Raw genomic sequence first — 27305 nt, forward strand, 5'->3', positions numbered from 1 at the left:
AAAGTTTGATAATGATATTAGAAGCCGAATTTCCCTGAAATCAGAGTCTCTTGACCCAGTTGTGTCAACTGGTAAAGAGGTTATGCAACATTGTGTTTAGTTACTGAAATAATTTACCATCCATGAACACTTTTTAAATTATGTAATTAACTCTCTTTAAAATATTGTAACCAGTCTATTCTGATACTGAAAATTTTGGGTGGAAATACTGCTATTTTAAAAAGAGGGGTACGTTTTGAAGTATAGTAGGGATTTAGCAAAGAAACCACATAGGAATTAAAAATATGATGCACAGTTTTTCATGTATTTGTTTGATTTTTCTGGATGAATTATTAAAAACAAAGTTTAAAAAACTCAAGAATAATTAGCTTTCAAAATGTTTAAAAGCTAAGCTGTGTTTAACCAAGCTGAAAGAAGAAACATAATAATAATTATAATGGTTCATTTCATGTTGTCTTTGCAGACCTGCCAGCAGGTATCATTTGACAGATAGTCTTACTGAAATTACCCTTAAATTACAGATTTGAATAATAATAGCTAAAATCAGGAAAATGCAATTTTTGTGGGTAAATCTGGATATTGGCTTCTCCGGGTTTTATATGGATCTGGATTCATATTAAATTCAATGGAATTGGTCAGGGAACCAGACAACTGTAAACACACATCATTTATTATATTAAATCCACATTTCCACAGTTGAAATTTATTCATCCATCTGTTGTCCATGATGGACCGGATATAATGGTCTCTGTGAATTTCCATGTCATGTCTTGTTGTGAAAAAAATTAAGTTTTACTGGCCCCATTGGAAGGTCAGAGCTATATAATAATGGGCATATACTATATCATTTAGAGATACAGTAGCCCATAAATAATTATCTTTTTAAGTTGTACATAAGGCCATTTAATATTTAAAGACATGATAACTAAAACACATCAACATATATTTTGAGAGATGAAAGATAAATTTGATAGCCAAGAATCAAAATGAGAATATTTAGGTGTTTCACAAAATATGAAGAGTTAATGATGCAGTGATTTTAATAACAGAGTGGGAGGTGGGGAGAATCTACTTTTAAAAAATGAAAAAAGTATCACATAGTTGGTTTGTGCCGGAAGGCAAATGTTGACCTGGTATGCAGCATGGACTTCTGATTTATTCAGCTGCTAAAATCAAGAATCAAGATATATTCAGATTTTCCTTGTCATTCCCCCCAGTCACTTTTACATTGTTTAACTGTTTCTACACAATGAAGTATACATAGTTCTATCCAAAATGCATCCTCCAGTCCAGCCTGTGTAGTACTTCCACAACAAATACAAAAGTCCACGGGATGCATTTTCTCAAGAACTAGACACATGTTTACCTTTACCTGTTTGTATCCAGACTCTAGCAAGCACATCCTACTACGGGGTTGGCAACCTTCGGCACACATGCCACAAGGTGATACATCAAGAGGTTTTGGTGTGGCATGCAAAGGGCAGCCGAAAATCTCAATGTTTTTTACAGTGTTACTCTCTTACTGGTGTCACATGCTCATTCATTTTGTAATTAATCCGGAAAAAGTGGCATGCTATGTAAAATAGGTTGTTGATCCCTGCACTACTGTATTCTTTTTGCCAACACTCAAACAGCTATACTTATGGCTGAAGGTTTGGGTATCAGAGCAGTTCAGTATTACCAAACTGAAAATGATAAAGAAAACATAATCACCTAAGCATTTTAGCTAGTAGATAAACGTTTATTTTATATTTAGATTTCATGCAGATACAACTTCATTTGGTACGTTATATTTTTTCAGACCACATGACAAATACCATAAATACTCATTTATAAGAAGAGTCCAACTGCAAACTGCACATACTCAGATCTGCTGGCACATTATGCTCTGGCAGTTCTGGGTCTGTGTAGTTCATTAGGAACAATCAGTAGAACAGACAGCATAGACCCTGATCTGTAGGCTCATTATGCTGTGGCAGATATAAAGATTGATGTTTGCAGTTTGACGTGACTTATAAGTATACCTACTGTTCTCACATACTGTTGTATTATCAGTTTAGCTATTAACTTCTTACATTTTGATCCACCTTACTAAGATATTAGTATGAATGCAGATTGTCACCAGGGAACACATATAAAATGTGAGTTCAACAGGGATTAGCAGTGAAGCCTACAGTGTGAAATTAACTGAAATTATATCCATAACCCAAACAGCATCTTTGGACCAAAACTTAGTTTAAAGGCACACACACAAATTGTGGATTCCAAAGTAGAATTAAAAGCAGTAATAATTCAGTGTTCTTTGCCTGAAGATATACAGGTACATAGCACAGAAAAATGAGTGGGGCCAGTGCTGATGGAATAAAAATTGTTTTTACCAGATTGAGGTAACAGTTAATTTCTCCTGGACATCAGTCATCATCTTTTGAAACTAACAGAAATGCCTGCAAATTTAGTTGTGAAAATGGGTATCTGTAGAAACAATTGTATTTACTGTACAATAATTACAATTTTTAAAAAATGCTTGTTTTACTTGTACTACATTCACATAATCTTAACACATCACATCTGTCATTAATGCCTTTTGTATCACCTGGAATTGTTAAGTCACATGTTTGACAAGGTCTAAAATTTATCACTAATTACATTGATTACTGTTAATACATCACTTCATATCTTGTATGGCTTTAAAATAGGTTTCCCTGGTAGAACATTTTTATCTACTATAAACTGGCAGTGGAAGAGGTTTTGGCTTCTGTGGTAGTAAATTTCTGTCACACACATTCATCTTCAAGTATCTCTTACTAGACTATGCCATCATCTGTTGTTTGCTATAAAACCCACTATGCCTGCAATAAAATCAGAATCTAGTTAACATCTACTATTTACTGTTGACACTTAATCCCTTGCCCATTGTCCATGTCCATCATATTCAATGGCCAGCTCATATTCTGAAATATGTGTACTGTAACTTTACAGGACTACACAAAATGCTTTAATATGCCTATGTTTTTCATGTGGAACACATGCTTGATCAAGCTTTGGCTCATGTCTTGAGATGTTCTCTAACAAAAACACATTAACTATTTACAATTTCAAATAATCAGCACAGAAATATCAAAAGGAATATTTGGATTATTGGGAAAAAAAGCAGAAAAGGCAAGAGTTGACCTAGGTGAATTTATTGGACATCATGTGTCAGTTCCAGTATTGCTCACGGTGGGAGAGATGATTATTGCTGCCACATAAAAGAAAACAAGCAAAGCAATAGATCAGCATGAGAGATTAGCATTACAAGCCGTTGACCTCCATGGTGTTTGGAACTGCAGTTTCAGAAACTAGAGATATTTTCCCATCCAAAAGTAACATGTCATGATACTTCTTATTACTGAAAATTGGTGCAACTTGCACAAAACATGAGTGCCATAATTAGCAGGTATTGTTTGGGGTTTGCAGATGTGCCTTTGTTTCAGTGATCCTTGTTTTTCATCTTTGGCAAAAGGAAGATGTTGTTTTGGGGCTTAATGCCATTTTTCAGCACAAGATAGGCTATATATGGCATAAAGTATAAATGGTGGAGGGAGAACGTGGGAAAGTCCTGGTAAGTACCACTGTCCCGTAGGAAGCTAACTATCAGGCTTTCTCACCTAGCCACATTGGTTGAGTCTGACAGTGATTCGTAAAGGTGAGCACTTTAAATCAGTCTGCCACCCAGGGCCCTGCAGAAGGAAGTTCCTTCACAGTGCTCATTTGGCTTATAAAAAAGAGCTAAGAAAATTAGATAAAAGATCCTTATGGTTGGTTTTTGGCTGACTTGAGTGCATCCCAAGCTTACTGTTGCCAAAGAAGCATAAGATGATCATTTTCATTTGCTGATAGAAATGTCTCACTGATTTTGACTAGCTTGGGCACCAGTCTAGAGAACACAATCCATGATTATTGATAGAAAATATAAAGAAGAAAAGATGAAACATTTGGCATAAAATACTGCAGCATTTATTTCCAAAGTAGCGTTCAGGGAAGGAAAAATATAGACTGTAAACTCGCCCCAAAATTCTGTAGGGGAATAATGGCTGAATGGTCAATTAAGCATGAAGAATTCAAATCCTGGTGTGGAAGGCTCACAGCAGGGGAGGCTGTTAATAATCACATATGCTTTGGTCATGGATTTATTAACTTCTACCAAATATCAGTTATAGCTTTATATACTCAGTCACTGAGTCAGAGTATAGCATTTTGTTTTACAATTCCCACATCGACAAAAATTATTTTGTCCTGATCAATCACTTAGTAAAAATGTAGCGTTATTTTTGTTTACAATTTCCTCATAATTTTTTGTTTACTTTGTCTTGATCAACCACTGAGTCAGAATATAGCATGCTTCTTTTTACCATTTCCTCGTCAACAAAAATTGCTTTGTCCTGACCAGCAGACAGTGCCTGTGATAGTGATTTGTGCTTTAATTTCTTGCATAAACAAAATACAAGTAAGGCTATTTAGGTATAAGAAGTAAATCAGGTACCAGTAATCTATTTAAAGTGGAAATTTTCTTACTATTCTTGAGCAGTAATGTGTGATTTTGAGTTAGTAAGACTACTCTTGTCAAGAGAAAGAGAAAGTGAACTTAACTTTTATACTCATGTGATCATAAGTAGATTTTTAAGACTTGGCGTGCCATGTCTGGACAGTTGCAAATTCTCTCTATATCATGTTTGTTGAATATAATGTTTATATGTTATTGAATAAATTTCACATGCCAGAATGCCTTGCAGTTAAGTTATTGTTCCAAATCACCTCAATGCGGATATTGTGAATTTAATCCTAATATATTATACACTGTATACAACTATGTGAAATTGCACCAAACTGTTTGCTTTTAATTTTTTTTACACATGTAACAACTGAATTCAGCACCAGTCTGTGATTGACACCTTCTTTCCCAACTGAAACCACTGTCGGAATCCTTGCATCTCTTGTGTGTTGCCATCTGTCAGTGATTGCAATTTTGAGCTTCTCAAAACTACTGGACATGTTTGAACCAAACTTCTCAGGAAGCAAGCTGGCAATTACAGGCCTTTCACATTTTTCTGATTCACATTCAGATATGGTCACTGTACTGAAATAAAAAAACTTGAATGATTTCTTTTATAAAAACAAATAACAGAATTTGATAGAAAGCATTTTGGCATAATGGGCTTTCAGATTTATACAAATAATGACAATCTGCCATCATATGTGGCAGTTTTAGTAAACACTGAAGACCATTAAAGAACTTGTACATAACCACTCAACAGAATTTGACCATGTTTGACAGAAAGTGCCTTTGCTTGAAGGCCTTGGAAATTTTTACAAATGATGCTTATCTGTCATCAGATATGTCTGCCTTTTGTAAAAACAGAAAAAGCAAATGAATTTTGTTTGCCAGATATTACAAAATGGCTCAGTAGAAATGTACTTAGAAAAAAAACCTGATATGCCATTAAATATGAATAAAGATGCAAAAAGTAGACAAACTTTGAAACAGTTGGTTTTTTTAATAACATTTTTTATAATCAACTGCATTGGATATTTTTGTACTATAAAGCATCCTGCCAACAGAGTACTTTGCCAGCTGCTCTTGGGTCTGGCTATTATGAAGAAGACATCAATCAGGTGAGCAGTCTCAGGCCCACTTGTTTTCTTTCATGCATCTTGGCTTGCTTTGCATATAAGGTAATTGTTTACACACAAATGTTTCACCAGGTTGTAAGCAGGACCAGAGATTATAGTTCCATAAACAGGAAATATAACAACATAAAGTTTTGTGAGATCCTGGGCAGTATTTCAGAATGTTGAGACAATCAAATGATTTTACTTGTGAGAGTCTTGCAATCAAACAAGCATTTTACAAAAAATAGATCTTAGAGCAAATTAAAAATATAATTGTATCTCTACAGTGCCCCTTACCATGTCTTTTCTCCCATTAACTTTTCATTATTTAGCAAGAAATTGGTGGCAGAATTACTGATTTATTGGTAAAGTGCCTTTCAGGGTGCCCCCAAATCAATTGAACTCTGTGGGTTTGCAGTTTTTGAGTATAATTTGTTGGAGGTTCTTAAATTGTATCCATGAAATTTGAGTTTAAGTGTTATTATTTTCTGGAGTCATCAGTTTTGACTCACATAAGCATGCTTTAATGGTACCGAAATCTTCTCCAGTCATAGTGTTACCTCACATTTCATTTGAAATATTAATTATTTTAGTAAAGCATGCATATCAGATGTCTGTGATATATCCTTGGTATTCTTCCTGGGTTGTTTTTAATGCAGTGCTTCTTTCAATTGCAACCGCTCCGGTGGCCTAGTGGTTAGAGTGTCTGCCACGGATGCAGGATTTCGTGGGTTCAATCCCTGGCCGAGTTATACCAAAGACTGACAAAAATGGTACTAACAGCTGCCTCACTTGGCACTCAGCATTAAGAGGTTAGTGTTAGGACTGTGTAGTAGCGCCTTTCTGATGTCACTGCGCTATGGGGAATTAGTCACAAGCAAGAGGGTTTCTTCTTTTTCTACCTTTAATGATGTATGTTGCCCCTAGTTCTTCATGCTGACTCCCTGCACTATGTTTGACCTGGTTATTTAAACAATCCTAGCGGACTTCAGAGAAAACATTCCCTGAAGACCTATTCTAAACTAATATTCTGGTCTGATTGTGTTAGGTGCAGACCCTTTATCTAACTCTAATCTACATATCACAATGCACAGAATCTAAATTTTGTAATCCAAAATAAAGCCATATATGTACTCTCCATACACACTCTTTTTCCACTGATGCTGTGTGTTAGAATTTACAAAAATATTATTTTGAATATGAAATTACTTGTAAACTTTATCCTTTTGAGCAAATTACTTCAAAATTAAACTATAACTACTCAACTCTATTTTAAGCACCTTATACCTACTAAAAGAGATTCAAATTTCCCTTCAAATGGTCACTAATTTTAATGTTTAAGCATTAAGGCAAACTTGCTATAATTGATTTTAATTAGCTTTATAAACACATCTTCCAACTGTCCTACTGACTCCTTTGTTTCAATTTCTCTGGACTGTAACTTGACACCATAGCATTTGAATAGCTGCTGGTAACCTAGCATTGACCCCAAATCTCTGCTTCTAAATCTAACAGTGACTGTAGAGTTACTCCTCTATCCTAGACATACTGTTATTAAATTTATGTAGAGAATTTAGAAAATTTATACACAAATATATCTTTCCTTCTAAAACTAATATAAATACCATAGCACCTGTAATAACTAAATTTAGCCCTATAATAACTGGTTGGCCTGGTGTCAGGATAATGTGACTGGGTGGGACATCATGCTACATGTATGAGGCATGATGTCCCAGTGCTAGACAACACTGTAAACTGCCACACTGCAGACATAGTGATTTGACAATTTTTAAAGCTGCATTAAAAATCTAAGCCACACCCACCCACCCTTCAAGTTTTGCTGATGCAGTCGTCATTGTGAGCCATGTTGCTGTTGAGCTTTTACATGTTGAGTAGCTCAGTGGATGTCAGTAGTGTTGCACACAGGATCGAAGGCACAGGACACTCCACTCCAAATTTGGGGGACAGTACATTTGGAGGGACAAAGAAAATAATAGTGTTTTAAAAATGAGATCTTGTTTGATTCAAGTTTTGCCACCTTAACTTTGTGGTCTGCACTGTACTATCATATTTGCCATGGATACTTACATTATTGTAATAAACGTTTCATCATGTGCTCAAGTAACTCATGAAAACCTTAACATGTTTGAATATCTGGTTAGCCTGAAATGAGCTGCATCCTGGAATTTTTCCATTCCGAATCTTGCTCTCATATAACTCATTATCTGCCAGCATTTATTATAATGAGTACCTTTACTTTTCTTTCCAAACTAACAAATGTTTAGTTAAATGACAAATTGTGGATTTGCATTGATTTGGTCTCTTTTTTTTGCATTATTTCAACCTCAAAATACATCTTCCTTGCCATAGGAGTGATTTTAACCACAAAAATAGGTTACTATAATTGCTTGACTGAACAAAAAAGTCCCAGACAGTTCTCAGTTGCCAGTTGCATTGTTTTATAACATATTCATTGCCACCTTAAAGTTTTTATCACCTTTTGAGAATTTGACTATGGCTAGTGCTAAAGAGACTTGGATGAACATGTAGTAATGAAAACATGTAGCATATATTTTGATTTTTTTCCCCTGATTATTTAGCATGGTATGTGTGGGTGGGTGGGTGGATGGGTGCACATGGTCAAGATTTGGGGGACATAGACGAAAGATTGTGGGAAACCTGTAAGCTCAAGCTCATTGTGTGTCACTGAATCTGTTATGGTGGAAAGTTGATATGCCAACAGAGAAGATAATAAATAAAAATATTTTTTATGTAAATCTACTGATTGGAGAAAAAATTAGTAAAAATTGTTCTTGTTTTCAAGTCACAACTGATAATGATAGGATTTTCAATAAAAAAATTTGTCCATTTGAATTCGTGTTGATCAGTGTAAACAAATGACGTGCATCATTCAGAGATGCATTCTCTCAAGAAAAGGAGATTTTGACAGTGCATCTAAAGAAAGGGACAGGACAAATACATAGATTTGAGCTAGAAATTATGGGTATTCAGAAACAAAAAGTGATGTATTGGTGGTGTTAATTAAGAAGGACATGCTGTAAATGGTGACTTAAAAATCCTGTTTAATTTCTGTATGGAGTTGGGGAAATTTAGTGTTATTTTTAGTTTCAGTTTATTTTTTGCTTGTTACTCATGCTATTTTTTTAGTTTGATAAAATTATAAAAGAGATTGTAGGCATAAGACATTACCAGGCCTCAGGTGGTCTAAGACTCATGCCTTTATGACATCTCACCTCTGTTTGTGTGGGTTTTAGACTCCAGCTTGGCCAACATGTGTATGTGAGAAGGCTTTCCAGTAGCTTCCCATGGGTCAGTGGTTCTTCTGGATTTTTTTCAAGGATCTTCCTCCACCAGATATACTGGCCATCATTTCGCAAATATTGATGAAAGTCGGGGAAAAATCCGTGAATTTTCCGGCACCACTTGATGCCTGAAACAATCATGTACTTTAGTCGTAACTAAACTGATTGTGAGTTAAATTTATCGAGTTCTAACCAGAATATTCAGAGGGTGCAGTATGGATTATTTGGTTGCTTGCAATAAACATTATGCTGAGTCAATCCAAACACCCAGTGGATTAGATTCATCTAGTAGACTTTTATTTTAAAAGTCAGCTCGATATCCATATCTTTCCTTACATGGAAGGTATGAAAACCAATCTAGCATCACAAGAGGCCATCATGGTGGTGGCAACACATAGTCACTTAGACTGGATGGCCTTGCAAACTTTTAAATGTTGCTAGATCAAGTGATACATGCATGAAATCGATATGAAAATTACTTATTGTGAGTTGTAAAATCGTTATATCTTTAATCTGCTGAAAGACAAGATAAAACTACATAGTTGATGAAATGTGACCTGGTGCTTCCGATTTGCATTGCTAGTCACATGAGTACTGTACACATATCTAACAACCCACCTTTTCAAAGGTTGTAGAGAAAAATTTTGAAAAAATATTGAATGAAAGTTGTATTACTGGTTGTAATAAAAATACAAAAATGAAAGAACACAAAATTTTCCATATTTATATATTCTGAGAACAACTTTTGGAGTATTGTTGTATCACGTGACCACCACGTTGACATGCGATCTCAGCTTGATAAATCAGACTGGCCAGATTGCTGGTTTTTACAAAAAGTATCTGACTTTCATTTAATGTAATTGAATTTCTGTAGAACAACGTTACAAAGGAGTTTGTTGATATCACGTGAATATTGGACTTCCGATGTCCTCATTTGAGATTTTTGAAGTCATGTGGCTAATAATGCAAATGGCGAGCGCTGGGTCAGGTTTCATCTATGCCATAGTTTCGTCTTGTTTGACTATGGATTAACGACATAACGATTATAATACTTGCCATTTCTGAGAAAATAATGGTGAAAATAAAGGTTAATTTGCCGGATTCGGTTCATGCGATGGTCATCTGAGAGTTATGCATTGGTACGTCACTGTCTTTTGAATATATATGTGTAGTTTTTCAGTAATTTTGCAGTTCTGAAGCAGTGAAAGACACGTGAGAAAAGTCAGATCAAGCGGAGGGTTGTGATCATGCTTGCACGCCTTGTGATCATTTATAATACAGATAAGGTGATTTGATGTTGTCAGAGATTTCGCTGTACTTTATTGATAAAATGTCAGACTCCTGTGCTTGAACCTGTAACCCAGAAAATCCTATTTACTATGTATCTGTTAGAATCATACAAGTTACTACATTTTATAGAAGATGGAAATTTATACCTTAAAAAAATTATGCATATCAAAGTTTCCAATTTTGCAAGTTGTCCCACACGTACAAAATCGTCTGCTGCCCAACATGTCAGCTTGCCACTAGAGCAGGATTCTCACAAAATTTCCTGGCGTATAATCTGTTTCTAAATTCTTTAGTATTTTTTCCCTATATACAAGACATTGTAAACACATGACACCCTATTCATTGTTGTTTCTCTTCCACATAATAGCTCATTTTTTAAAAATATAAAATATTGAATTTTAGTAAACAAATTTTTACAAGGTTGGTTTAGTTGGCTTAATATTGTTTGTCATTTATTGGCATTGTTACGTTGAATTTGGTAAAACTAGCTATAAACCTGATCAAATTACTCGACTGAACTGCTGACAGGAACAGTCCAATTTGTAATGTATTTTATTTCTATAGCCGGATGGTTTAACATTACATCCTTTCAAAGCTGTACGCAGAATTGGCTGACAAATCGTGAGTCATAAAAACATGGTGGTGGTATCCCAGGTGTCCAAAATTAATATTATTTTGAACAGAATGTTGTGGTGACAATTTCCTCTTTTTAAATGGTAAGCATTACAATATTTTATTTTCATCAATTGGTCGAATTTGGCATGCGTTTTACGGCAGTATTGGAGACGGAAATCTTAGATACGCAGAAATGCCCGACAGCATTTTATATATTTAAAAACATTATGAGCTTCTGTATCAATACATGTTTGGGGACTGGTTTAATGAATTACAAGAACACAAGTTGTATTTTCATAAAATTCAGTCCTTGTTATACAACAGTATATAATTTTGAAGGTCTTTTGTCAAAATTTAAATCAACCCTTTTGAAAATGTTTTTTAAATGATGGATTTTTAACCAGATCGTCTTAAGGAGATTATGTTGTTTGAAAAATTTTGTTTGGGATTTTATTGGCACAAATAAATTCAGGGTTAAACTCTTTTCATTACAAGGCAAGATTCTAATTATTTGTGTTTATTTTTTTCATACTGTAATAGGAAATGTTACTTTCTATGAAATGCATGTATATATTGCTATAGAATTCTTTAAAATTAAAGGTTTGAAAGGAAACAAAACATATAAGCTATGTTTATTATGTTGTTCTCATTTAGCAGCATAATAAAGTTAGAATTGTATTCTGTACATTGAAATGACTTTACATGCTAATTTATAGCAATATAATCAAACTTGTTTCATGTGATACATTTTGTGGTTTTGTACATGATCATCTTTTCTGACTTTGATGTTTTTGGAGAGTCTTGAAAGAGAAACATCTTTAGATTTAGAAAATGCATGTTTTACAATTTAAAATGTTCTTTAGTTCCGTTCATTAATGGTCATATGTGAACCTTGATAAAAGTAATTTCAGCCTGGAAAATCACTGGAAATGACCTGGAAATTTATCTTTAAAAAGGCGTTGGAACCATGTTTTTTTCATTTTTACAGAAATTTTCCAGGGAAATAAATTATTGTATTTTTTCAAAGCTTGTTGTTTTCACTATTTCTTGTGTTACTGTTTATTTGAGCCTAAACATGTAACATTATGCACAGTGGAAACTTTGCAGTCTCTGCTTATTATGTACAGATGGAAACTTTGCACTCTCTACATATATTGTACAGGTGAAAACTTTGCAGGACAAAGTGAGTAATGCTTTATGTAAAATGCTGTTTCAATATGTCATTGATCACCTTGTGCATAATAAAACTGAATTATGAATTTGAACAATAAACTTACAGTAGCATATAGCACATTAGTAGAGTTAGAAACAAAGGTGAAAAGGCATTTTCTGTAGAAGTGATACTGATATTTCACTTCTGTAGCATGTGTTCAAAACACTAGATACAGAACACATGCACGACTTGTGATTTATGTCTCCTAAAGTGAGGGGTTTGCCATGTAGTTATTTCGGTTGATAGTTTGGCAGTCAAGTTGTATAAATTCACAGGAGAGTGGTGTAAAATCCTATGCAATCATGAGTGCATCACAGGCCTATCTGGAGATAGTAGTATCCTCTTTCCTGCTTTATCATATATCTTCATCATCTTTGTCAGTCAGTGCTTTAGCTTGAATTATGGCGGGCCAGGTGTGTATTGCTTCAGAACATTGTTATTAACACATTGACCCCTGGAGGTTTTTGTCGTTTTTGTCTGAAATTCGAGTAGGAAACACATTTTGAAAGCTAGTTCTGAATACATCCTAAAACACCAACTTCCAGGTGATCTTCCAGTAACATACTGCCTAGTTGTGTTAGAAACATCGTATTTCATTGGCTATTTGGCTCGTGCATCAGCAGAAAGGTAAACGTTTTTTTTTTGTTATTTTTTTTGCTTAACAGACCCATTATTTTAGTATCGAGACCACTCTCTATTCCAAATGACCATCTTATCCTACATTTTGTAAAGGTTCATCTATCTGTTTGCAGTTCATACCGGTCTGCCTTAGAGACCAAAAAGTCTAAAATCTGGACACAAAATGGGATTCTGACCACAGGCGAGTTTTGGATTTAAAAAAATCAGGTCAAGAGGTTTTTCCCTCTGTATTTTGTAGTGCAACTAGAAATTCCAGATTATTTGGCATCATTGTAGAGACACATCTGTCTACCTTTCTGTAATACCACCCACTTTAGTGTATCATACATGACCTTGATGCTACAGGCGACAGAGCTTGGCAGTAGGCTACTGCCTCCTGCCACTTAAACTCGTCACCACGGCTAGGCAGTCCCCTACAGCATACACGCAGAGCAGTGTTAGCCTCATCAGTGCCTGTATCCCCAAGACTTGCTGACAGCACTTGGCTTGCAGATTTTTATAGAGGGGGCTACTTGCAATAAATTTGTTATTATTTTATTTGTATTAGTTTAATTAAGCTGAAATTTGGCATAACAGCTCTCAATAAAATTACATAGATAATGGTATAAATTTCTTGCTACATGCAGAAATAAAACTCATGCATGAAGGTGAAAACAAATGATGTACATGTACTTGCCAATTTGCTTTTCTTGCCATGAATAAGCCATAAAATCCATTATGAATTCACACAGAATTATTAACACCATCAGCACATGAAATAATTATAATTTATGTACACAGAAATTCCACTTGTCATCTCTCTTGTAAACTTAACATCCTGTGAATACTCTACACAAATGGGCATATTTTCCTTGCTCTTTACTTACCTTTCTTCCTTAGAATTCTCATTGAAAATTAAAAACTAATAAAACACTTAACAAACCATGAATTATAAACACTCATGCTAACAACATTTATTTCCTAAACATTTATTTAACAATTCTTCAAAAGAAAAAAAAGCTCCAAAAATTAAATTCATTTGCATCAGGGTCTAAATCTGTTGTTGGCCCTGGTGTTGGTCCTGTGTTTAGCCTCTTGTCAATGTGTGCTTTATCATTTACGATCCATCAATCAGCTCTTCTTTCATTTTCTTCTCCTTCTCCATCCTCTTCAACATTCTCATTCTCATACTGCTGTTATCTCCAGTAGCTGTTTCGATGTCACTATCAATCTCGTCTGATTAAAATCCTGAAAATTCTCCATCAGAGTCTGTCAAGCAGAAGTTTGCACCCAGTGGCTGATTCTTGTCAATTTGCATCATTTTCAGATCTATATATTTTCACTATTTCTGCTTCTATCAAAGTAAAAAAAAGTTCCTGTTGTTCAGCAATGTTCATTCAATGTAAGCTAACATTTTATTGGTTAAATTGCCTGCATAATTAGGAAATGGCTTCATATCAATCAGTGGTTTGTGCCGATTGAACTTGTCGTGCGGGATACAGGCATAGACAAATACTGCCACTCAAACTCGGCGCCCGGGATACAAACTAGGTAAACTCATCCATGTTATCGAGGCACTCTGGAGATCAGGAAGGTAAAGTACGACGAGTTATTGAGGCAGCAGGGGTTAATGTGTTAAAGTGTATGTACTTTGCTAATAGGTCATGTTCAATAGCAAACAACACATGTTGTTTGTTCTACTGATTACTGCAAACTGCATAGTTGGATCTGACTTATAAACAAGTACATATGGTGCAGTAAGGTTGATGGTTATGGTTTCATCGGGTTTTCTGAGCTGTCAGGTGTATACAAACTCGTACAATAAAACTTCTTTTAAACTTGACACAGTTAGGACCAAATATTTTTGCCATTTTATAGAGGTGGCTAGTACAAAGAAGTTTTATTATGATATATGGGCCAAGAATCAGTCATGCATCACAAGCCATGAACAAGTGCTATTTTATACTTCTCAAAAACCACTGGACCCATTTGACCAAAATTTGGCTGAGATCATCCTTGCATTATGGGCTTTCAGAATTGTTGAAAAATGATGACAATCCACCAGCAAGTATGGCATATGTTACATAAAATAGAAAACATCTTAAAATAATTTTTTCTAAAGATCGATTCATCAAAATCGTACCAAATTTGATAAAAGCATCCATGCATTAAAGATTTTAAGGTTTAATAAATGATTCTGATCCACATTCTTGTACGCCTATCACTACTAACAATAGACAAACATTTGAATGACTTCTCAAAAACTCCTAACATACAAATTATGATGATCTGCCATCAGATATGGCCAACATTATGATAAATATTTAAAAGTTTGCAAATGATGTTTTTGCAGAAACTGCTTAGCAGAATTTTACCATTGACTGGAAGTATCATGGCATAAAAGACTAAAACGTAGTAGAAATGAAGCTGATATGCAGTCCGTAGTAGAAATGAAGCTGATATGCACTCCATAGTAGAAATGATGCTGACATACAGTCAGTTAATGGTGGAATAGAGGTTGATATGCAGTCAATTGATGGTAGAAGTGATGCTGCTATGCAGTCAGTTAATGGTAGAATTGATGCTGCTGTGGAGTCAATTAATGGTAGAATTGATGCTGCTATGGAGTCAATGGTAGAATTTATGCTGCTATGGAGTCAATGGCAGAAATGATGCTGCTGTGGAGTCATTGGTAGAATTGATGCTGCTATGCAGTCAGTTAATGATAGAATTGATGTTGATATGCAGTCAGTTAATGGTGGAACTGATGCTGATAATTCACTCAATTAATAGTAGAAATGATGCTGCTATACAGTCAATTAATAGTAGAATTGATGTTGCTATGGAGTCAGTTAATGGTAGAATTCATGCTGCTATGGAGTCAATGATAGAAATGATGCTACGCAGTCAATTAATGATATAATTGATGCTGCTGTGGAGTTGGTGGTAGAATTGATGCTGCTATGCAGTCAGTTAATGATAGAACTGATGCTATGCAGTTAATTAATGATAGAACTGATGCTGCTACGCAGTCAATTAATGACAGAATTGAAACTTTTATGGAGTCAGTGGTAGAATTGATGCTGCTATGCAGTCACTTAATGGTAGAATTGATGCTGCTATGCAGTTAGTTAATGATAGAAATGATGTTCATATCCAGTCAATTAATGGCTTCTGTTCCTGAAAGAAATATAATTTTTTTGTTACAAAATCTTAATAAGTGCTCAACATAATTTGACCATGTTTGACAAAAAGCATAATGGTAAAGGGCTTTCAGGTTTGTACAAATGATCTTTATAAGTCATTAAAAGGCAATGCCATTACTAAAAATAAAAAGATCATTTAATGACTTTTTCAGAATAAATTTTGACCACATTGAAAACATTCTAGCAAGTAGTGCAATCAGATTTGACAGTAAGTATTGAAACAGAAATTGAAATAACTTTAACTTTTCAAAAGCGTGCTGCAAGAGAATTTGACAGAATTTGAAATAAAGCATCTTGGCAACAAGGGTTTTAAGGGAGGCACAAAACATGCTGATATGCCATACAGTAATGGCAGTCATTACTAAAAATAGAAATGCTTTTTAACTTCTTAATAGAAAGAAGTCGACCTGTAACACAGCGTTGACAAGTTCTCCAGCTCCTGCACCAAGAAGACTGAAGTCCTGATTCAGCTGGCCCCTGGAAAGCCACATGTTGAGCTCAACATCACCATCAACAGCCAAAAACTCTATGTAGCAAATCAATTTACCTTCCTTGGCAGCACACTGTCACAGAGTGTCACTATTGATGATGAGGTGAACCTCCGCATTGCCAGAACCAGCACAACTTTCCACAGACTGTATGCCAACGTCTGGAATAGAAGAGGCATCAGCTTCCAAATCAAGCTAAAGGTCTACAGGGCAATTGTGCTCCCCACACTACGCATTCGAAACTTGGATGGTGTACCAATGCCACGCCATGAAGCTGAACCACTTTCACACCCCAAGTCTCAGGAAAATCCTCAACATCATGTGGCAGGACAAGGTTCCAGACACTGAGGTACTCACACAAGCAGGTCTCCCCAGCATCCACACCATTCTGATGCAGTCCCAGCTATGCTGGGCAGGACATGTTGTACGCATGCCAGACCACTGGCTGCCTAAGAGAATCTTCTATGGCGAGCTATAGCAAGGACAGCGATCCCATGGAGGTCAGAAGAAACATTTCAAAGACAATCTGAAGCTGCATTGAAAGCGTTCAACATAAACCCTGATTCCTGGGAGCAGACAGCAAGTGATCGAGTCACTTGGCATTCCTCCATGCACAAAGGCTTCAAGTTGTGCGAATCTAGCAGAACAGCATCTGCAGAGCTGAAGAGGCAAGCCAGAAAAGTATGTGCCATCAACCCTCCTGGAGATGTCCCACTCATCCCTTGTCCCTTATGCAAACGAACATTCCATGCAAGGATTGGCCTCAACAGCCACCTGCACATGCACAGAACAGAACCAGCCTCTCCAACCCTCAAATGACTAGAGTGGTCCTTGTTCGACTTGACGGACAAACAACAACATCAGCCAGTTAATGTTCTCAGGTCTAGTTGGGTCTCTTGTTAAATAAAAAGCAATTGTATTAAGCCAGACATATGTGACCAGTAGTCGGAGGAAGCCCAGTTGCACTAGGGCTAATTTAGTTCTGTTATTTAAAGAAATTCTCATTGTAAAAGAGAGCATAAATTATTGAACAAGATATGTTGACAGCAGGCTAACTTTAAAGTATGGTTTCTAATTTTTCATTCACTAAGTGTGTATACAAGGATTGATCATGACAACAGGTCAGATGTTGATTTGATAATATTGTCAACAAGATGAAATGATGAGGTTTGGATAAAAATTAATTTCCTGTCTGTTTTCCTTCCATCTGAGCTGTGAGAATTTTTGCACTAGAGTTATCTTTGCTACAAAAGCATGCATGACTTTCAATCCTTTGATCCCTAGTGATGAAACATAGGATAGGGATTTGCAGAATTCACTATTATTCGATTATATTCCTGAACAGTTTTAATTTATTTGCTCTGATATATTTCTCCAAAATGTGTCAAGATCCCATTTTCATGATACAGCTTGAAACTTTCCTTCGATTACATCTGCATACAGCTAGAAAATGAATCTCTGATTGCAGTAGTGAGAGGTTAAAAGTCTATTGCATTGCAAACTTAACCCTTCCTGTGCAGTCTGTGTCACACCTGTTTTAACCTGTAAAACCACTACATCTGTTTTTATTTCATGCAACTGCAGTATGGCTTACATGTAGGGTTTAAATTAAGCATTAAACCTGATTTACTGGCAAATAAATCCAGATGTTATTTGACCCTTTGAATGAATCTTGCCATTTGGCATATGGCATTCAGGTTGGGTGTGTAAATGGCAGAATACACACTTGATCAAGACACCTAACTAGACTTCCATAATATATTCCTAGTACTTGTACATAAAGACTTATTTTGTAGGAATTTACCTTATTACTTAAGTTTTCCTCTAGTATCCCATAAGTAACTTCTAAACTTCTTTGTCTTTTCTCTCTCTGTTGTCTCTCGCTTTTCCAAAAAAGGGGAACATGTAATTGGGTCTGTCCATCCAGCCTCTATCTGTCCCTCATGCTTTCATTTCAACACAATAACTCCTTTATTGCCTTAATTATTTTTGGATTTCAGCAAAATTTGGTTGGCAGCTGAATATTGATCAGACCACGGCAGATTTCAGTTATGTGTTTTAATTTGTGGTCTTTAAGTAACAGAAAAGAGCAAAAAAAACAACAAGTTTTGTAAAATTCAACAAATAATTTATTTCCCTAGAATGCAAAGTAAAATTTTAAAAAGAGCTTAAGGTATTGTGAATTAAATCCCAAATAGTCCTGAAAGTTCTATCACAAGTCCAAATATATGAAGTTCCAAATAAGTTCCAATATTGAATGTGTTGATTTGCCTGTAGTCTTGATTGTGCTAATGTGCCAGTGGCATAGAATGTGATAATGTGCTAAGTATTTTGATGTATCACAACTATATAATTCAAAATGTCTTTGATTGAATTCACTAATTCCAAATTAATGCTTTAGTCCAAGAATATTATTGAGCACTTTGTAATGTTGTGTATATCTGTATTTTTTGTAACTCCTGATGCATGATTTTATCTTATTGTTATAATTCTTATTTATGGCTGTAATGTGTACAGAATATCCTTAAAGGTCACAATCCATACTCCAGCATTTTTCTTTTTACATCAGATTTGCATTACATGATTAAAAGTATTTATACTCACACAAAAAGAATAAAAAAAATTATCAATTGTAAAGAAGAAATTATAATTTAATTACTTGAAATAGAAGTATACAATGCTGTTACTTCCCCTTAGCTACGATTTCCTACCTATAGAGGATGCCAGCCAGAAATGACGTACATTTATCCCCACAAGACAAAGTACATGTTTCTTGTCAAAAATAAAACACTATAAACTATGGACAGGGAACATTTAGATGAAACTATTGAAAACAAATTTACTCTTCAGCTTTATATTGATGTGCATGCATGATGCACTAGATTGTGTCACTTTCAAAACTGTTCCATTGTTTCAATTTATTTTCAAAATTCCCATTTATATAGGTAAAAATGAATCAATGCTAACTTCCTTATGCTGGCCGACTTTGTAAAAAAAAAAAGAAATTAGCACGCTTAAAAGAATCCAAAGGAACCAAAGGTAGCTACCTTATGTCGGCTGACTTAATAAAAATTTTGGCACACTTAAAAGAATCCAAAGTCAGTTTCTGGGGCTGGCTTGCTTTGTAATAAAATAACCTTTGTATTTGATATCCTGTCAGTAAGTTTAAGCAAGGAGTTTATTGCTTGCTTGCCAGTTGTGTTTATTCATCACCCAAGCTTCTGTTTAATTGCCATATGTCATAATAATATGTTTGCAGGGTAAATAGTATATACAGCAATAACCCGCTTTAATAATACTTTTGTAACCCATGCTAGTGAAAAGATTATCATTTGCACTCACAGTAAATGTATTTTTAAATAATGATTTTTATTTGCGAGATACCATCATATAGTTAACCTGGATACAATACAATTTTGGTCATTTTGTACCTTATACCTTATCATGGGTGAATGGCAGGTGCCTTTAAGCAGTTGGGTGATATTCTTATCTCTTTTGCAATTTTGTTATCTATCATAAGCAATACACAATACAGTAAGGATGCATATGCCACCCGGCATCTGCTACATATATGGAGTTTGTGAATATATTTTTTTCTTTAATAAACTTTGCATGATGAAAAAAGAAGAAATAAATTATAACAATCTAAAGTTAGTTTCTTTCATTTTATTTTTAAATAAGTGTTTATCTTTTTTTATTGCACCGTGCAGTGTGGGGGGCACAAATTCTGCACAAAATTATTTCCTTTCTTATTTGTATGGAATAATGGAGCAGATATGATTGATGATACTGACTAGTCATGATAAGCTTTCAGTTTACGTGCACACACACTAGACATCAACTTGAAAAATAAAAACAAACAATAAAATTAAGTGGTAAGAACTTCATATTGCAGCATCTAAACAAAATGCTCAGAATTATTCTCTCTATCTTGCTATCTCTCTCTCATGTGTGATCGAGTGTGTATTATATGCAGCAGTGTTACAAGCTGAAGCCCAAAATGGAATCTGTTTGCTATAATATCTCATGTACACTACTCTTAGAAAAATGTATACATATTCAATAGAAAATTAACTGTTAAGTATTATTGTTTTATAAATCAATACTGATGATTTGACCAGAAGACTTAAATTGACAATGTCATTGTGCAGATGCATATATTTTTTTTTGCATAAAAAACAAATGTATAAAAATATTTTAATTAGAATGAGCAAGATATGTCAATTTGTGTTTTCAATCTTATATATGTACATTATGAAGTATGATTATTTTCTTTTAAAGAATATCAAGATATTTTATTTAAATTTGTTAAATTGTTTCTTAAAACCTATTCTATTTTACAACCTATAAAAGTTGCCAAAAGCAATTTGTACTATCTATATATCCATCCATCCATCTCAGTAAGAAAGCTTATTGCTTTAGTGTCAGAAGTTCAAGGTCACTAACTGAAAGCAGAAAAATGTCTTGGGCATAATAATTTTATTTCTAGACCACACACATTTACCAAACTTTGTGGAGGGCTTTCACATAAGGGATGGGAGAATACATATTGATTGTTGAGTCAGAAGGTCAAAGGCAATGGTAATTGTGCCAGAAATAAAAATGGGTGTTGCAGAATTACTTTGGTTTTAGAGTATATTCCTTGCTCAGAGTTCATGGATTGTGCTTAGGGTGCTCAAGAGCAAATATATTCAGGGGTCAAATGTCAAAGATTACTGTCATGGCAAGTTTTAAAAGAAATAGTTTGTATACATTAAGTTTCATGTGCCTGCATAGATGACTATTTTAAGTATAGGACAGGGGACATTCCCAAGTACTCTCATTCAGCATTCATTCTATGTCATCATTTAGCAGAGTTTTGACCCCTGATTGTTGGGAATCACTTTCGTTTCCTTACAGAGTTCCTTTGAACATTTTTGCTGGATCTCAAGTAAATCGGATATAGTTCTGTATTGTTTTAACTTGAACATAATTTGATTACCAGCATTTTTTTACCATTTTCTACCATAGTTACAACCACTGACTGTTGGACCCACTCATAGATGCAGCTATATGGGAGCTCACTTTGGTTCCATAGTCATTACTCTAGCTGTCAACAGTGTATTCCTTTACAAATTGTATGTTAGCTTGTTTATTTCCTCCCCAATGTAAGCTAACCCAATCTATGACAAAACTTCACTTACCTGCATCTTAAGTGTGTGAAAATTTGGAGAAATGAATTCCAGAATTTCCTTATTTTTTTAATATTTTTTTAACCATAAACCTATGTTCTGAAATTACATGTATAATTCATGTTTTTCTTGTGCTGTGATTATTTTATAGGTTTTTTCATTGGATACCACATGCATTATGACATTCTATTCTAGGATGCCACATGCATTATGACACATTCCATCCTAGGAAAGCCACATCTATTATGACAGACCATCTAGGATGCCACATGCACTATGACAGTCCATTCTCGGATGCCACATGCATTATGACACAGTCCATTCTAGATGCCACTTGCATTATACACATTCCTTTCTAGGATACCAGATGCATTATGACGGTCCATTCTAGGATCTGTGATTACAAGATTTGTGATAATTTCTCGAAAATCATACCTTATATTCAACTTAGGCCAAACAAAGAGATTTGTGTTCCAGGTCAGCTGACCATCCCTGTTCTTATTTCTGACCCTAGCACTTTTTTTTTCACCCATGGTTTAAAAAAAATTTACATTAAATATATATGTTAAAGAAAGAAACTGACCTGCCTACCCTAGTTTTAAAACCAGTGCAACAGGAAGCACACTTTTTTTCTTGGTCTGAACGTGGAGTACATTTTCACGACTAACCTTTATTTATTCATTAAATCAATCTGTATTCCAAAAGTTTGCCCCTTTTTCAGAAGGGGAGAGAATATAAGCTGTAAATTTAAAGTTCTGGAAAAGACCCTGTGGCTTATTGTTTGCTGCACTTAAAATGTGCAGTGCAACTGATTCTCAGTCATACTTGACAGTGACAAGTTAAAAAAAGCCTCATGAATGTCAGTCATTTTAATTGTTTACTGGTTTAAGAGAAACCTTTACATGCACATTACTTCATGGTTTTTGAAACTATACATATATAATATACTATAAATACATGCTGTTCCCATGGGTACTCACGTGTCCAACTGCAAAGCTCCAGATCTGCCATCACATAATGCACTTGCATATTTGGGTCTGTACAGTTTGATATGAGTGCTCAATAAAACAAAGAATGTAGACCCTGATCTGCAGGAGCATTATGCTATGGCAGATGAGGATCTTTGTTGTTTGCAGTTTGCCTTAATTTATAAGTGAGCATATATGGTGCATATTATATTCTTGTATGTAGCAAAACACCAACTATGTATCTCGTAAAAAAACCACAGAGGAATAAAATGTGTTCACATTTTACAAACAACTGGCCCATATTATTGAAATCTTTTGAGCAGCAAACTTGAACAGAGGTTAAAACTTAACATGTTTTCAACTTAGAATGTGGTAAGAATAAAATACTTGAAAATTTCCTTGTTAGATTGTTGTACCTTGGATTCCTGGGGCAGGGGACACTGTTACCCACCCTCTAAAGAAATTTTTGTGAGGGGCGCACAACATTGTAAGGAAAATAATATATAATATAGGACTAAAAATAAGATAATCTTATTTGCTTTTACAGTTTTGCCACCATAACTTGGCCATCGGCAATGTACTATCATAATTTCCTTTGATACTTACATTCAATAAATGTTTTTTTTATGTATTCAAGTAATTCAGATTGACCTGAAATTAGCTGTACCATGGAATTTCCATTTTGGAACTTGTTGTCATTACTTTTTGAATCACTTTTCTTTTCAAATTTATTATCACTCATTAAATGATAGTTTATTTGCATAAATTTAGTTTCTTGTGTCATTATTTCAACCTCAGAATGAATTAATCTTCCTTACTGTAGGTGTGACTTTAACTTTGAAAGGTAGGTTACTTTAATGGCTGTCAGGGACTTTATGCAGCAACTCCATTGACTACCACAAACCTTGCATTGCCTGATACGTTATATTAGAATGGACATTCATTGCCAGCTGACAGTTTTTTATCATCATTAACAACTCTGGCTATTTGTTAACATCAACATATATGTGGATTGATAGTCATTAAAAAGGTTGTAGTAATATTTACATTTTCCTGATGTAAAAGCACATCCTGGTGGGTACAGAGCATAAAGATTTAAGGGGCGGGGTCATTGGAAACTTGCAATCCTGCACCCTGTATTGTACACTGTTGTCATTCAGGTCTTGATATCTTGCAAACAATATGGTCTGGTTTGGGGTTTATGGTATAGCAACACAGGTTGGTAATATTGTGCCAAGGCAATCAGCTAGTGGCAAAGCTCAGTGGGCTCCTAAGTGATACAGTCACTTTCTCTCTGATCTTAAAAAGGTTACTGGCAAGTACTTGACAAATGAGAATAATTATAAATGACTTTTAACAAGGAACATGTCTTAAAACAAAGTTTCATATACAAATGCCTTCTATGGACTACTCAGTTCTAGTTTTGCTAACATATTCTTTTCCTGGTAGCCTAGGGGGTTCCATCTATTTTGAAATTTTTGTAGAACCTGCCTATGTAAATGAATTATTTAGTACTGATCTCAAATAATTTTTCATAGGAATTATGAGTGATTTACATTTAGAATTTAATTGTAACAAGCATTCTTTTACAAAGTTTTGCTCTGCAGGTCATAAACCAGATAACCTAATGGGATGGTCTGTTGTCCTTCATTTTGTTGTCTGGCCATGTGTTGGCACAAGATTTTTATCAGTACTGGTCCTAAACTACTTGGAAGATTGCATTGAAACTTTACTCACACATTTATCCAATGGTCTAGTTGGTCCTAGGTGAAAATGATCCTGCCTGCACATCCATTATGATCACCATGGTTGCCATCTTAAAATTCTTGTCTTGCTCCTCCTCCTGAATGGGTGACCATATTGACTTAACCTTTCGCCAAAAGACTTCTCATGATACCTACATAGTCCTAATGAAAATCATGCCTAATATGATATTCAGTATGGCCACCATGGGAACCATCTTGAAAATCATCTTGCTGAATAGAATGTATGTTGTGGTTTTCCCTGAGACAAAGGCAATCTCAGTTGGGGGGTTACAGTATTTGTCTCCCTGTGAGTTCTTAATGTGTCTACTTGGTCCAGATTGAAAATGACTAACCTAATTATTTTGAAAATATTGTTTTCTCTACTCTTTCCAAATTGGATGGCTATATCAGCATGGGGTTTTCACTGATAGACTTGTTATGATACCTAGTTGGTCCTAAAGAAAATGTTGCCAGTCATGCATCAAATGTGGTGGCTGTGATGGCTGTCATGATAATCTTTGTCACTACAAAATATTGTTATCACTACTTCTGAGTGGATAATCATTATGACATGGGGTTTTGGCCAAAGGACTTGAAATGATGTCTACTTTCCTATATGAAAATAGTGCCAATCTGACATCCAATATATCCACTAGAGCAGCTACTTTGAAAATCCTGTTTTTGCTAAAGAATATTAGATACTGTTTCAACACTTGGTAGTTAAAAGGGAAAAATGGTCTTATCTTGAGTTCCTGGAAATTCTTTCACACAAGAGAGTGTCAGTTTCTTCAAGAGATTTGGGTTTAATTTTTGTTTAGTGAAAGAAGCCAACATATGCATTTAGCAAGATATACTTAATGCAGCAGTCAAGAGCAATTTTCGGTACAATGGAATACACCTTTTCTTAAGTTAAATAGCTTGCCAACTTTTGTAAAACATTTATTTGTATCATTGCTAGCATGCTTCCAGCTTTTTCCTTGGCTTATAAGAATTAAGGTCTGGCAGTTACAAACTTTATTTCAGGTTGCATCAAGTGGAGGAAAATATAATAGATGTAGAATATTATATTTTATGATCCACAAGTGGGGTTGATTATGTTTACATGTCTACATGGGATTTACTACATTTGTTTAGACAGTGAAATGTGTTAATAATTGCTTTGGATAAGAAAGTAACATTTTAATTTTGGAATTTAAAGGTCAGTGAACCATGTGACATTGATTCAGAGGCTAAAAATTGTTTCAATACAGTAATTTTATTTCTAAACTGCATACCAGAAGCCAACATTTTGGTCTTGCACTTGTATTATATGAAAGACACGTACCAAGTTTTGGATCAAAAGGTCAAAGATCAAGATCACCATGCCCACCCATGGTCTAGTCAGTCCTAAATGAAAATGGCACTACTTTGACATAAAAAATGGCCACCCTAGCATCCATCCGGAAAATCTTATTATTCCTACTTGTTCTGAATGGATGGTCATATCAACTTTGTCAATTTTGACAGAAAGACCTCATATAATCATTAATGTGCATTCAGTGGTCTCCGATGAAAATATTGCCAATCTGATGTCCATTATGGCCACCATCTTGAAAATCTTGCTATTGCTTATGCAACAGAATGGAAAGTCATATTGACAGAGTCTTCACCAGTAGACTTCTGATTATGTTTAGCTGGTCTTTAATGAAAATGATGTATATCCAATGTCTAATATGGCCTGGTGGCTATCATGAAAATTTTATTTCTACACCTTCTGACAGGATGGTCATATCAGCATGGTGTTTTCACCAAAAGTTTTCTTACATTATCTAGTTGATCCTAAGTGAATATGGTGCTGATCTAGTTTTAGTACGGCCACCATAGCAGCCATCTTCATTATCTTGATATTGCTTTTTTTGTAGATCTGAAAGTTATGATATGGGGCTTTTGCCAGTAGATTACTTATGATGTCTAGTTTGTCCTGAATGACATCGCAAGGAATTTTCACTGGTTCTAAATGCAAATTATGCTGACCTGATTTCCAAAATGGCTACACAGTAGTCATCTTAAGAAATCTTGATATTACTTGTGCTTTTGAACAAAATGTCATCTTGACATTGGGTTGTTGCCAGAACACTGTCTAGTTGGTCCAAAACTACAATGGTGCTGCTTGAACATCCAGGACAGCTGCCACTGCTTCCATCAAGAGCCTTGCTGAGTATAGCTTCCCCATCTTATTGGATGGTCATATCAACATGTGGTTCTCACTAAAAGACTTCTTATAATGTCTAGCTGTTCGTAAATGATAATGGTGCCAATCTAGCCTCCACAATGGCCAGCCAGAAAATATTACTATGGCTAGTTCTCCTGGACAACTAATCATATTGATATTGTGCTTTCACTAGAAGGTTTTGTATGATGTCTAGTTGGTCCTAAATGGACATGGTGTACATCTGATATCTAATACAGCCAGCATTGGTACCATTTTGAAAATCCTGCTATTGTTACTCCTCTCCAGCAGAAAGTCACATCAACATGTGGTTTCACCTGAAGACTTATTATAGTCTTGTTGGTCCTAAATTAAAATGGTGCTAATCAGACATTTTACACAGCCTATGTGGTAACACTTTTGGAAATCTTGTTATTGGTACTTGTCTCAAATGGAAAGTCATTTTCACATGGGTCTTTCAGTAGAAGATCTCTTATGGTATCTAGTTGGTCCAAAATAAAAATGACGCAAATTGACCTTCAGTATAGCCATGATGATCTTGTTATATTGTAGCTACTTTTATGGTACAGGTATGATTTAGCATGAAATCTTGAGCCTTTTTATGTATATTGTTACACAAGGCAAAATTTGTGAAATGGTATGGATTGCATTATTTTTATTGCCTCATGCATTCTGTCTTTTTATTTCATCATTAGCTCTACCATTTGTACACCAGAAGAACTTATGGAATGGTCTTTTATCCCAGATCTGTGAGAACCAAATTAAGTGCTGACCATGTTTTGATATCTGACTTGAGGAAGTTATTGTTGC

At 35.0% G+C, this 27305-nt stretch overlaps 1 protein-coding gene across 1 annotated transcript in view; it reads left to right on the forward strand.

The window, feature by feature from the left end:
- The window catches only part of LOC149806962 (metalloprotease TIKI2-like), a 31112-nt gene extending 14362 nt beyond the window's left edge, over positions 1 to 16750 (forward strand). Inside the window, exons 3-4 of the mRNA XM_089945342.1 lie at positions 5585 to 5652; positions 16333 to 16750. Of these exons, the coding sequence (XP_089801468.1) occupies positions 5585 to 5652; positions 16333 to 16750 (486 nt within the window). The remainder of the gene's footprint in view (positions 1 to 5584; positions 5653 to 16332) is intronic.
- The last annotated feature ends 10555 nt before the right edge of the window (positions 16751 to 27305 follow it).

Source organism: Sinohyriopsis cumingii, chromosome 1, assembly GCF_028554795.1.
Source record: "Sinohyriopsis cumingii isolate HCF-2022 chromosome 1, ASM2855479v2, whole genome shotgun sequence".
Lineage (NCBI taxonomy): Eukaryota > Metazoa > Mollusca > Bivalvia > Unionida > Unionidae > Sinohyriopsis > Sinohyriopsis cumingii.